The following is a 14,524-nucleotide window of genomic DNA, read 5'->3' as shown; positions in this document are numbered from 1 at the left end:
CATGGTTTATAATGCATACTTATAGGAACAAATATCTATTTATTATTTATTGCTTCTTTTGATTAGTGCTGACTTCTATATACTCAATTTATATGTTTACCACTAGCATTAATATTTCCACCTACCCCTTACATGTTTAAAGTGGTACAGATGCATTGTAGCATTCAAAAGCATGAGATAACCCTCCACCAATATGAGCAAGACACATAAAATAGTTTCATATTAAAAACCAAAGCCTTTCAAAGTAAATAAAGAGTAATTAAGGTTTTTAATGACTAATTCATTTTACTTACTTAATTACAAATTATAAAAGTTTAGGATATTCAGAAGGTAGCCAGGAAGTAAACAGCCCTGTGTACAAATTCAACCAAACTTAATATTTGTGAACGCAGTTTAACTAACAACATTTTATGGAAGGCAGTTAAGTTTTAATGTAGGAAACCTCTTTCCTTTAATGTATATTAAACTAACAAATTAACTAAGTATGCTAGTTAATTTAGATAACTTTGTTGGGCTTTTATAACTCTATATTAGTATAATTTACCTACTGTACTACTAATTAAGATATATTAGTGCTGTAGTACTATAATGGGAGTTGAAATGTTAACCTCAGCAGGTAAGTTCATCTTGCCACCCAGAGATAGTACATTGTTTTTTTTTTTGTTATTGTGGAGAACAGTCACCTTTCCACAATTGTCTGCAGGCAGTGAAGGGTGGTATAGATGTGGGACATCATGGGCTTGAATGCCCGCATCTCGCTCTCTTAACTTGAATTTCTTTTGATGAATTGATTTGATTTTTGTAATGAATTGCTTTATGTGACAGTGGAAAATGGAGGTTAAGATTGATAAATGGTGTATCTCAACCACAATGGGGATTCTATTTCCATAGTAATCCCCAAAATAAACTCTACAACTTAAAATTGAATTTGGCAAGGAACAGCACTGAGTTTGAATTTTACATTATTTTAATATGTAGACCTCAAAACAATTAGCTGTTTTATAAAATGGACAGTAGTTTTTATATTGTGTTTTTGTTTCTTCTTCCTACCTTATGCTCCCTCTACTTTATTCTTTGCATTTTTTTCGTTTTTTTTATGGTTTTGTGTTTGATTTTTTATTTTATTTTATCATAGCAAATTACATTGTATAGAACCTTTATACATTGACTTTTACCTATCTGTTACCTTCAGGGACTACTTCTAGCCTAAACAAAAACATGGCATGAACTCAAATAAATCAGTAGAATATTTGGTGACAAAGTGGACTACACACTATGTACAACTTCCATTTAAGAAATAGGTGAAATTGTAATGTCTCTTTTGGTTTTGATTTGGTTTTTTTCCATTTTGTAGCTATTTTTGATGAAGACTTATTATTTGGACTATTCAAATAGTTTCTGTTATGTCTAACACATTAACATGGATTATGTTTTCAATGTTGATGGAAAATCCTAGTGTGAAGAATAGACTCAATCATGATAATTGAATACATATCACTTTTTCCCAAGTCTCAGTTATAACTATAAATATTGAACCTTGTTGTGTTCATTTGATTCATGTGTTAACTTTAAAGAGATAGGTATTAATTGCACCATCTGCAAGTTGTACTATTTTGATGTTTTCACCAAAGTGTTGTCTTAATTTGGTTCTGCTGTCTGATTCTGTATTTAGCCATAGAAGATGTATTGATTGCATTCAAGTCAGTTTGTTTTTTTTATTCTCTAATGTGACTGTAATTTCTCAGTGAATAGTGTATCTGTAATCAGATTCATAGTCATTATTGATTAGGATATCCACATCTTGTACGGTAATATAAAGGATTGAAACCTTTAACTCCTGTGATGGTAGTTTGTATGGTCCAGATATTTTATTTTGTTAATAAATAATTTTTAGATTTTCTGCTAATATTCAAATTTTTTTCATAACTGAATAACAGCTTATGTACTTTAAACAAATTATTAATAAGAAGGATGATGGCAATCAAGATTCCAGTTTTTCATGTCCATTTCTTATTTTTAGTTTACAAGAAACTTGTAATCTATTTCTAGTTCTTGAGCTGGTGTCTGTAGTTTGTTTTAAAATAAAGTGGCAAATTCATTACTAGTTTGAGTGTTTGAATCATTAAATGGAATCAATCTCTTTAGTCATGCTAGCAATAATTAGTTTATTGTTAGTATCAACTCTGTAAACTGAAGTTACACAACAATAAACACTTTCACTTAACAAGTATTGATATGTATAAAACATTTAGTACTGCCATGTGGTGATGAAATTAGCCTGGTTATTATTCATGTGAAGATGTTTAATTGAACTTTATTTCACTGATAAAATATTAGTTCCTGCAGAAGTAAGATGTAACTGATAATGAGATTTCAAAATGTGTAAAGTTTGAAATAAAGTAGAAATACTTGCTTGAAAGTAATTTATTTTTAACATTAGTAGCAATACAATAAACTTGAGAGATGAACATTTTTGTGTGTTAATTATAATTGTACATGTAGTATTGAATTATATTCATCCCTGATTTCAGAACATGGGTAGAATTTATTTTTAATTTTGTTACATTTGAGTCATAAAGCGTCTGTGGTGATTATAAATTGAAACACGGTTGTGTCTGCATCAGCTATGATTTTCAACAGATATCGAGCCTGTGGTGATGGCTACTTCCTTGACACTAGAACCTCCTCATGGGTTAGGAGCTGCATATGGTAGTCCTTTTAGCTACTTTCACCCTGATACAGCAAATACCTTGACCATGAACAATGGTAGAGGTGATGCCTCCAATGTTTTAGTTTCTTCTTGCACTTCGTCCTCCTCACCACTAACCAGTATGTTCAGTTCTTTTATGGCCAACTTACCAGATTCATCACCCTGTAAGTTAGTATGTTTGTATGTATATGTACCAATACAATAATATTAAAATATTGTGAATGTTAACAACAATTATGACAAGATAAAACAGAAAAAGAACCTGTACCGAGTGTGTTATTATAAATTTAAACTAATTTGTTATTGTTGTGGCCAAAAATATATGTATCATGCACCTATTTTTCTCCTTATAGCTATAACACATGTGAGATGAAATACTGACAAATATTCCACTCCTTTGTAAAACTCGCATTTAATTTTGTTTAACTTGATAGATTTATGCAGATGCTTACTAGGCCATTAGATTAACACTTGCCAGACACACTAATAATCATTTAATATCATGTATGATCAACACATGCATGCACCGTATAAATATATAAGTATGACCCACACTTTTGAAGTTATTTTCAAATCAGGATTCATCTTGTTTTTTTTAAATGAATATAACACTTCATAACAAATCTATTTGTTTACATGGAACAGATTTAATGTCTACTTTTTTAATATTTTACTGGATTTAAAATATATAAAGCTATTAAAAACAAAAATCTATGAAGGTTTAACACATGATCATAAAAACTCAAATGACAGTTTTGGTTAACATACTTAGAAATTAGTGTTATATTTTGTTCAACTTCCTCCATACAAACCCCTATTAAACTTGAAAAACATTGTTCACATTTTTTACATAATGTAAAACATTTTGCTTTTTGACATATTAACATACAAGTCAACTCTCACTTATTTAATTCTCCCTAGACTATTAATCTTAACATATTATAGGTCAGCAGGATTCTATGTAAGAAAGTTTCAGTGCTGGGTGCAGTGAGGTTTTTCCATCTCTAATGCAAAGGGTGGAGATGTTGGAGACTTAAACTTTCTCTAACTGTAGATTAGATAAGAAAACAAAACTTTTAATGTATCTAGTCTTTATTTAGCTACTCAAGCAACATAACAGTACAACAGTAGATGAAAACAGACAACAAAAAGTTTCAAAAAGAAAGATTTTTTTTAGCTAATCAAGCATAATAGTACAACAGGAAATAAAAACGGACAATAAAAGATTTAAAGTATGGAAACTTTCTGTGGTTACACAAGTATAACAGTGCAACCACAGATCATAAAAGAGGACAAAAATTTTAAGATTAAAACTTCAATAATAGTACAACAGTAGACCAAAACAGGCAACAAAAAATTTAAAGTATGGAAACTTTATTTATCAACTCAATAAGAGTACAACCATGTATGAAAATGGGAAAACATAAAAGGTTTAATGTATGGGAACTTTTCTTAGTTACTCAAGCATAACTGTACAATACTAGAACAAGAAAAGAAACAAAGAGTGTGAAATGTTTCCTAACTCTGCAGGCACAAAACAGCAAAGAAAATGTTTCAAGTGTGGAAACTTTTTTTAAATATACAAGAGTAACAGACTGGGAAGAATTTGGACTCTTATTATTCTAGCTCCTTCCTTTGCTTAGATAGTTAATCACAAGACTTAGAAGGACATCCTGCATCCTGCACCATCTTTGCAACTAGTACATCAAGCTTGTAATGCCTTGAAAATTTCCTCTGTAGCTTATGACCCTTCTTTGTTTGCGGATAGTCATTCAGCTAATTACCTAGTCTTTCCATCTTCACCAGATGTTGCTGTGTATGCTTGTAGATTTGCTGATCAGTTGATAGAGGGTGCTAACATGCCTTGTCATCCTTATTTATTGGATCAGAATGCGTTAGCTTTCAAGTACTTATATTTTCAGTGGGTATATATTATTTTCTTTCTGTTTGAGGTTCTAGGCCTGATGCCACTATTGTTTTTAACCTAATTCAGTTTTCCCAAATACAGTTGCCACTTAAAACAGTTTTGCATTTTTATCTTCGTTGCAACTGTTGTGTGAAGCTTATCACAGGTCTCTAGCTCAATTTGCAGAAGGTCTTCATTATTTATTGGTTATCAGATTCTGCTCTCTCCTTGTATCTTTTGTTGATTTTTGTGGGATCATTTGGAGAGACATGCCTTGCTTGAGGGGATTTTGACTTCATTTGTTATTTTCAGCCCTTTGACATCTGGAGTATTCCAGATTCTATGAAGTCTCAGATGGATGTGGCCTACCACTAGTCTTCTCTTTTTTGTTTTTCACATTTCCCAGTTTGAATTTTCAGACCTCTTGTATTTGGCTTCATGTTTTATTGGAACACAAAGGAGATTCTGCCCTAACCAGGCATCCTACACTCATATGAAGTACCAACAACAGCATTGGTAATCTATTTTATGGGGACCTGACTCAGCTGATCATTGGTCTTCATTTGAAGTCTGCTCCTCTGCTATTAATCATACTATTTATCCCCCCCTCCCAGGAATTGTCTTACATCTAGGTATCAACTGTAAGCCATCCAGGATCTTCTGCTCAAAGAGGTCATAGGGTACATCATCTACTCGCTCTAGGGTTTTTATTCGTGTTTATTTTTAATACTGAAGATGATTTGTCACCTAGTATTTTTTTCAACCTTCTCAGTATACCTTTTTAATCATTTATTTTCCTTTGGTACACTTGGTCTCTAGATGATGAAGTTACGTTCAACATTACAGATGCCTACATTCATATTTCAATCATGGAGTCTTTGTGTTTTTCATTTTTATGCTTTAACATTCAGCATCATACATCATTTGCTGGATTGTCAGATTTTTCCTGTGTCATCCTCACTCAGTAGGCACCATTGCTAGGGCTTCACACTTGAGCTCTTTATCTGAAGTGGCAAGAGTTGAATTTCTCATCAAAACAAAGAAGTTTATTCTTATGCTCACACAGTTCCTCATATATTTAGGAATATTTTTCATTTTGCATTTCATTCAAGCCCAACCTTCTCCACAGGTGCATGTAGTTTTATCTCTTTTGGAGACATGGACAGTCTTAGAATTATTCATTCCTTTGGGTTAGGCCCAAGAGTTCCTTTCAGTGGCTGCAACAGGACCAATGGAACATATGCATAGATGTGCTGGTTTGTCTGATGACCCTATTGGCTTCCAGCTTTCTCAGTCTTTGCTGATGGTTGTAAAGGGACAAACAGTAGTAGGTGTTCCTCACATATATCCATATCCAGAGATACCTCTTTTCACAGATTCTTCTCTCCAGGGATAGAAAGTTTGTGTAGGGAATGAGGAATTCAAAGTCCTGGATAGAAGAGGAATCTTCTCTCCACATCAGTCTTTTAGAGCTTCTAGCAGTTCAACAGGCTACATCTCTGGATCTTGTATTGTTCTGAGGGAAGGCAGTGTTGCATCACATGGACAGTTTCACTCTAATCTCCTACATTTCCAAGCAAGAGGGCACTCACTCAAGGTACCTCTGTTTTCAGACATTATTATCATCTCTTTTGAGCCAACAATCATTAGATTGCTCTCATTGCTTATCGTGTTCTAGTGTTACAAATTCAGTAGCTGACCAGTTATATTGCCCCATCAGAGTTCTTCCCATGGAATGGATGTTTTATTCACAAGTTTTTTTATTGGATCTGCTCTTGTCTTGGGATGCATGAGATTTATGCATTTGCTACTTGCTGGAATGCACAGCTACCCTCCTTTTTATCTTCTGTACCTCACCCTTTGGCTTTGGACATAGATACTCTTAGCCAAAATTGCACAGATCTTCATTTTTACACTTGCGTGGTTATTCAACAGAGGTTTGGCACCTTTGTTTGTTTTGCTATAGGAGGTGGCTTTGACTGCTACATTTTGCTTTCCTGGAAGATGTAAAGTTTTTGTACTCCTAATTTTGTCATTGTTTCCAAAGTATTTTCATGTTATTCATCCTCATAGTTCTTTCCAGGTTTCTAATTAGAATATATCAGTGGTGCCCCATGCCTTATCTCATCCTCTCTTTGAACCTTCAGCATTTTGTTCCCTACATCACCTATAAATTAATTCTATGCTGGAATGGTGGACAGAGGTTTATTCCTCCTGAGTATTGCTTGAATTCATTAATCCACTCAAGGAGAAGGGGGCAATTTTTGGTGCCCTTCTACCAATAATCCTGGATGATTATTTTTCCCAGATGTATGGTAGGAGCAGGACAAGCTTACACAGCAGCCTCCTCATAATTCTGGTTTAGAGATAATTCTTCACTATCCAGTTGAGTTGTTTATGGCCCTTCTTTATTTCAATGACCAGGGAAGAGGGACCTTGGCTTGTTATAATTCCTGGAGTTAGAATTTCGGTTCATAATCCCTGTAATCTCTGGTTTTTCAGGTAAAGTGAGGCTTGGAAAGTCCCATAACTCCAAGTTTGATTTGTTGCATTTTGTGCTTCTTTAGGTTAGGAAGAGGATTTGAATACTTTGTTGTTGCCTTCCTTCTCTTCATAATTCTGGTGGCTCAACACAACATTATTTAACTTGTTGGGGCCTGTATGAATTCTTTCCTTCTAACAATGTTGATACTTTTTCTTTGTAGCTGATCAGTCTTTGCCACCCAGGAATAAGATTTCATGTTGTCTTGGCAAGAAGCACACCTGTTCTAGAACTAGAATGGACCCACTAGTGTACTATTACTATATCTCATTTCCATACACCTCTTTTTCTGCACAGATGTTTTGTGTGTTGAACTTGCCCTCACTGGTCTCTCCACTTTGTCAGTGTGGGAATTCAACTAAAATGTGTGAGGAGGTGTGTTTCAGAAGTTAACATTTTCTTATGCAGAAAATGTATTTCTGATAATACTTGCCTCTTGTTACGATCTCCCCTTGACATTCCTCCAAATAAATGGCTGGTTTCAGGTCTGTAAATTTGGACTGTATTGAAAAGTGAATAATAAGCAATAATTAGGAGCTTGTATATGGATCTGGTATAGGGTTTTTTTGAAGTAGATGGAGAGAGTCGTATGATTTGAATTGCTATGTGCAATATAGTGGGGTGTAAAGGCTGGAGCAAGTGAGGTAAGATTCATACCAATGCTTAGATGGACAGAGATAAGGAACATTCAATGGGAAAAAATTAAACTTTGAAAAGTAGTAAGTATTATCAAAAAGACCTTAGGTATAGGAAAATGCTAACTTCAATATAGACAACAAAAATGTTGAAGTATGAAGGCTTTCCATAGTTATTGAAACATAACAGTGCAATAGTAGATCAAAGGAAAAAACAAAGTATTAAATGTAGAAACTTCCTATAGCTGTGAAACTATAACAGTACAACATTAGATAAGAAGAAAAACAAAAATTAAATTAAGGAAAAAAACTTTTCTTCACTATTCAAGTATAACAGTACAACAGAAGTCCTAAAAAAAAAAAAAAAAAGGCTTAAAGCATGAAAAATTTCCCTAGCTAACTGAGCATAACAGTACAGAAATTGATCAAAAGAGAAAATAAAATGTTTAAAGACAGGAGACTTTCCTTAGTCACCCAAGATGATAGTATGTCAAAACAAGAAATAACTTTTAAAATACAGAAAGTTTCCTTTAGCATAACACTACATCTGTATATCAAAAGAGACAACAAATTTTCATTAGCTACTCAAGCATAACAGGAAAACAGTACATGAAAAAATAGTCTTAATAGAAATTTCCAATCTACTGAAGAATAATAGTGCAAGAGTAGGTGAAAAAGAAAAAAAAATTAAAGTACTGAAAAATTCCACAGCCATCCAAAAGTAACAGTGGTCAATTACCATTCTTTTTAGCCTTAAAATCCTTAGTACATTGGTTAAGACTTATGAAACATTTTCCCATTTATGAGGTTTTGCAAGGTTTCAAACTGATGGTCAAAAATCAGTACATCTAAAACAACATTATATTGTAGCTTAAGCATAAAAACAAAGAATGATTACTGTTAAATGCATTTTGAATAAGTTTAGAATGTGACTTGAGATTATTGTCTAACAGTATCAATTCATACAAGTCTTTCATAATTAATCATGTGATGAAACCTAATATAGCGAATAATGGCATCAGTCATAGATCACAAATATAACCTCTTTTCATTTTATGAAATATCACTCAAATTAAATGTATCAAATCAATCTGAAATTTACATTATGTTCTAAAGAAATAAAATCTAAATGATATATGGTTGCTGAGATAGAGATTTATGGCAGTTCTGTATTTCATAATAGACCTACATATTTTTAACTTTCATGTTGACTTTTAAATTAGGTTTTGAATTTATATTTCAGAGTTGTGCAAGACTACCAAGTCTTGCTATAATAGTTGTCACTTTCTATAAAGGCTTCATTTAACGAAATGGAGGGGAAAGTTTTTATTAGCATTAATAGTGTTAGTTTCTAGCAGTTTACCACAAATGTCACTTTATATCCTTTAGTTTGTTTTTATCTTTGTATTTGGAGTTGACATTTGAATTAACATTTCTGCATGACTTCATTTTTTAAATAATCTTCTTAGAACATCTTAAAATTGGTTGCATAATCTGTTTTGTCATTTTAATTGTATAAAACATTCTTTGAAAATAAGATATGACCTATGACTATTGGTATGAGGATACTGTGTTTGTGTTGTTTATTTTCTAATGTAGTAATTTTTTAAGTGGGTAATTAATACAAAGAATCCTAGATACAAAAAGTACACACATAACTGTTGATACTTTTTATAGCTTATGAACATTACTGTGAACAGATTCCACCATCTCAGCTTCCCCTACCATACTAAAACCTGTCAAGAATTCTTCATGGACCAGAAAGTTAACTCCATTCTATATTTATAGTAACTTTTTTAAATTGTGTTACGTGTCTATATATATCAGTAATATAAATTCCAGTTTTCAAGATAAATTAAATACAGTATGCATGGCATAGTTAACTTCTATATTGCAATATCAGTTTTGTTTATTTTCATCTGCCATTAGAATGTATGGTGAGACGTTTATTCAACCTACTTTAAAATTTCAACATAAATTGATTCATTATAAACCTGTTATCATTCATTTAATTGTTTTTTTGCACTTTTGCTAATTTTTATTTATTCTGTTGCAATCTTTTAACTTGTACAATAACATAGCATCCTTTAAATATATTTTGAGGTTTATATTTGCTATGTTAATATTTTTGCATATTAGTTACCAGTAAGTTGTTAGGGTGTCCTCATATTTTATCTGTTTACTTAAATTTTGAAATAAGTGCATCATCATAATTTCAATATATTGAATGAACAATTCAACTGACATGTAGGAAATTAATTTTTCCCACAGTTATTTAAAAGTAAGTTGAATATTTATGATTTTTGAATTCAAGTTGTTATTTCAACAAGCTTGACTTGAAATTCTGAACATACAACATAGTTTAAAATTGTTATAAAAATACTATCTCTAGCAGTTTTAATCTGATAAGTAATCAAAAGATATGAAAAAGTTAAAAGAAACTATCTTATTGTTGAAATGTTTTTTTCCTTTTATTTTTAACATATTTACTCAAGGTTGTGAATTTTTTAATATAGTATTGTTTTTATTTCAAGACTTAATAGCCAAAGTGTGGCAAAATGTTAATTATATTACATGTATGTACTTAGGTATATGTTTTGTTGGTATCATGGGTGGAGACCATACACTTATTTTTAAAATGTAACAAATAATTCATAGCAAAAAATTGATTAACTTTTCCTTATAGTTAATATTTTCTAATGTTCTAATAAACATCAAATTATCAGAAAAAGAAAAAAATAAGAGTGAATGAAAAATGTAGGTATTCCTAATAAATCAAAAATACTTGAGAAATCATTGATTATCAATTGAGTTAATTTTTTAATAAACTACAAAATATTTGAGAAAATCATTGGTTACTAATTCAGTTAATTTTTTGCTGTACCAATAAAATCTTCTGAATTAATGACTAATTACTAAGAAATTTGAAACTATCAGATTAACATCATTAATTACTATAGAATCCTAATTTGTATGAGAAAATAATTAATTTTTGCAAAGAAAGGCATTACTTGTTCTCTCAAAAATGCAAATTCATAGTTGATATGTAAGTACTTCTTGCATGCACATTGGAAAATTAAAAAAAATCCTTTAACAACCAGTTTTAGACTATGGTACAAATAATAATGGTTTAACTTTCTATATAAAATTAATTCAATTGTTTTTATACAATAAAATGTAATCCATTTAATAATAAAATACTTTAAATAAATAGAAATGATAAACATAATATTTTTATTGAATTAAATATTCTTGTTGTCAAAGTTGTCCCATGTTTTGTAAAAAAATATCAGTTAATGAATCTTTACTTTAAATAAGAAGTTAATTAGATTATGATGTGTTACTATAAAAAATGTTGACCAAATCATTTTTGAAATTACATTGGTAAACAGAAATAATAGTTTAGTAAATGTATTTATTTAGCTCTCGTAAAATACCTTGTAAGAATATTTCTGTTTTCTGTGTACCTTTTTTTTTTTAATCAAACTATTTACTGATATTTTACTATAGGCAAATTGCCAGTATTTGTATCAACAGTGTGATTGATGTGTGTTATAAATTATTTAGTTAAACAATGCACATTTATGTCTTATCTAAAATTTACATGTATCATTGGCAAAGTATTACAAAAACATAATAGCCAATGTTTGTCATGCATTTTAGTGTTGAAGATAAAAATTGTAGTGTAATAAATCTAACGTTTTAACTTAATCCTAGATTTTACATCAAAATTCACTCAAAAAAAATCATAAAACCACTGCAAACTGATAACAACCTTATGGTTTATATTGGAGTTTTGATTTACAATAGTGTTCTCAGTTTAGACTAACGGAATACTTGTTTTAACTTAAATATTTAATCAGACTACATTCTGTAAATTACTAAAGTTAGATGATACCACCTGTGTTTGGTTTGTTTCCTGACATATGGTTTATTTGAAGTTTGTGTTAATAAAGTTTGATTTTAATGAAATTGACCTCTTAACCTTTTTTGAAGATTAAAATATACTAAATGGATGAATGATCAAGTACTGTTAGTATGAGAATAAGCTAATAAAAGCTTTTAAATATAAGGAAAAACAAAAATGGATGTAATTTCCAAATTTCTCAGTATACATTACTGATAACAAGTAAAACACAACAATGACCAGTTAATATTTTACATGTTAGTCAGACACTTTAATTAGTGGGTTTTGATATATATAAAAGTTATCAAACACTGACCAATAAGTTATTTTGCATGTTAGATACTTTATTCAGTCAGTAGGCTTTCGTAAACATACAAGCTTTCAAACTCAACTATGACCATTAGTTAGGTGCATGTTAGTTAGTCACATTACAAAAGTAAGTGTATTTCATGGAAATCAGCCAACAATGAACATGAGGAAAGAAGCAAAGATTTAACTCTTAAAAATAGAAGAACGGATAGCTTTCATTGATATTCTCACATTAAAAGTTGGATTGATAGCCTTTCACAATTTTTAAAGTGTTTGCATTTAACATATTTGGTTATTGAAAATATTTAAAATCAGTAGGTAGAATAACAATGTAATCAACTTGGTATTAATATTTGTGAGTTAGTATCTCAAAGTCAAAATTAAAATTAAGAAAATACAGAACTGTTATGACAGGACATTTGTACATTGGTTTGATTTTCTGTTTGCACAGCAAAGAAAGTTAATTGAAGCTTGTTCTATTAGGTGATGTATCCAAGCAGAACTTTGATTATATCAGTCACAAAAAAAATGTATTTATGCAGGTTGAAACCATATGTGGAAAATCATAAGGCTTAGAAACAGTGCATAATATGCAAAGTCCAGATTTAGTATGTTATGCAACTTAGTATGAACAAAGTTAACCAATGAATAGTAAATACACAGAACAACTTTCACTTCTGCTAAATAACTTTTCTTATGCTGAATTAATTGAACCATTAGTAATTACTGGTATTTGTATTGTACCCTTATTTCCACCTTACACAAAATTTCTAGATTTCTATCTTGAGTGAATTTTATAGGTCTTAACATCATGCACTCTCTGGCAAACATTTGAATTGAAATACTGAAAATGTGATATACAAAAGTGTTTTAAATGTTATTTGTTTCTTTATATATTCTGCGACTATTTCATTTCCATATTATCCTATAGACATACTTTGGTTGATGATTTTTGTGGTAACTCCACTGTTGGTCATTACAGAGCAAACCAAAAATTCAAAAAAACAATGTTTCTAAAGTGGACCATAATGAAACATTCATTTATTGACCATATGTAGTGAAGCTGTGGAGGAAAACATTAATAGAAATCCACTCAAAAAAACAAATATAACATGTTTAAAAACTTAAAATAACAAAATATAATGAACATAATAATTGGATAAAGGTATAAGAAAATGTTATTGTAATTCAGTGTTGCAGTAAGTGATATAGTGTGGTCTAGATAATCAATACAAAGTATTTATATTTTATGTGAATATTTTATCAACATTGCCTATTGTTTAAAAAAAATATTTACACCACTTTGGCTTCTTTTGAGCTTAACGTTGAAAAGTTGAAAGGGGAACCAGAACTGTAAGTTTTTATAGGTTTCTAATTATCTGAGTGTAATATTTATTCACTTAATTTGTGAAAATAAAGGGAACTAAGCTATATACATATATAAACAGGACAAATACAAATTATTCTAGTTCATCTCCAAATATTCAGGGTTACTACACTATAAGTATCTAACCAAATGATTGATTCCATAAAGATATTGAATGCTCAATACTCCTAAAAGTATATATTTACTGACTGTATCCTTGAATATCCTTTCTTGAGAAGATACCAAAATGTCAAGGTAGAGTTTAAAGTGCTAAACCTATCCTTGAGGTGTGTGGATTAATACTATGAATGTTTCACCACCAAAACGTTTTTGCTAATTCTACACCAGATTATTGACTAATAGCTACTAAGTCTCAATAATTCAGTAGAATAGATAGCAAATTTATAGAATGTGAGGTCAAATATCTATTTTGGTGATGGTGTCATCAAACTAAATAAATCTCCATGGCATGTGCAAATAGTTATATTTCAAATAAATTGAAGAAAAAAACATATAGATGTTTATTTATTCAGTTAAATGCATACTCTCTACTATGAATTGAAGTACTTGTCAATGAAGTAGCAAGTATTTCAGTATCATAGATCTTTCTAACACACATTGTCAGTTGAAGATCAGTGAGACAGAGCAGCAGTATGAGGTTTTTGATGCAGCTGATTGTCTATACAAGTTCAAATGGATATCTATGGGAGGTACCAACAATGTAGTGGCTCATGAATGTTTTTATTGCCAGTAACAACTTTGTAGAGATGTATGCATACAAACAAAGAAAGGCATGACAAGAATCTTAGGAAATTTTGGCATGCTACTACACAAAGGAATGTGGCATTAAATGAAGAAAAATGCAAATTCACTTTAAACTCTGTTGGCCAGGTGGGTTAAGGCATTTGACTCGTAATCTGGGGATCGCAGGTTCGAATCTCCATTGCACCAAATATGCTCACCCTTTCAGCTGTGGAGGCATTATAATGTGACAGTCAGTCCCACTATTCATTGGTAAAAAGAGTAGCCCAAGAGTTGGCAGTGGGCAGTGATGACTAGCTGTCTTCTCTCTAGTCTTACACTGCTAAGTTAGGGACAGCTAGTGCAGATGGCCCTCATGTAGCTTTGCATGAAATTCAAAAAACAAAA

At 31.0% G+C, this 14,524-nt stretch overlaps 1 protein-coding gene across 1 annotated transcript in view; it reads left to right on the top strand.

The window, feature by feature from the left end:
- LOC143233187 (putative RNA-binding protein 46) overlaps positions 1 to 11,759 on the top strand; it is a 44,973-nt gene extending 33,214 nt beyond the window's left edge. Inside the window, exons 7-8 of the mRNA XM_076469156.1 lie at positions 2,641 to 2,874; positions 9,471 to 11,759. Coding sequence (XP_076325271.1) covers positions 2,641 to 2,874; positions 9,471 to 9,526 — 290 coding nt within the window. The 3' untranslated portion in view covers positions 9,527 to 11,759. The remainder of the gene's footprint in view (positions 1 to 2,640; positions 2,875 to 9,470) is intronic.
- Positions 11,760 to 14,524: the final 2,765 nt, after the last annotated feature.

The sequence above is a fragment of the Tachypleus tridentatus genome, chromosome 1 (assembly GCF_004210375.1).
Source record: "Tachypleus tridentatus isolate NWPU-2018 chromosome 1, ASM421037v1, whole genome shotgun sequence".
NCBI lineage: Eukaryota > Metazoa > Arthropoda > Merostomata > Xiphosura > Limulidae > Tachypleus > Tachypleus tridentatus.
Note: the sequence above shows the minus strand (reverse complement) of the source record. Positions and strands in the feature narration are given on the sequence as shown.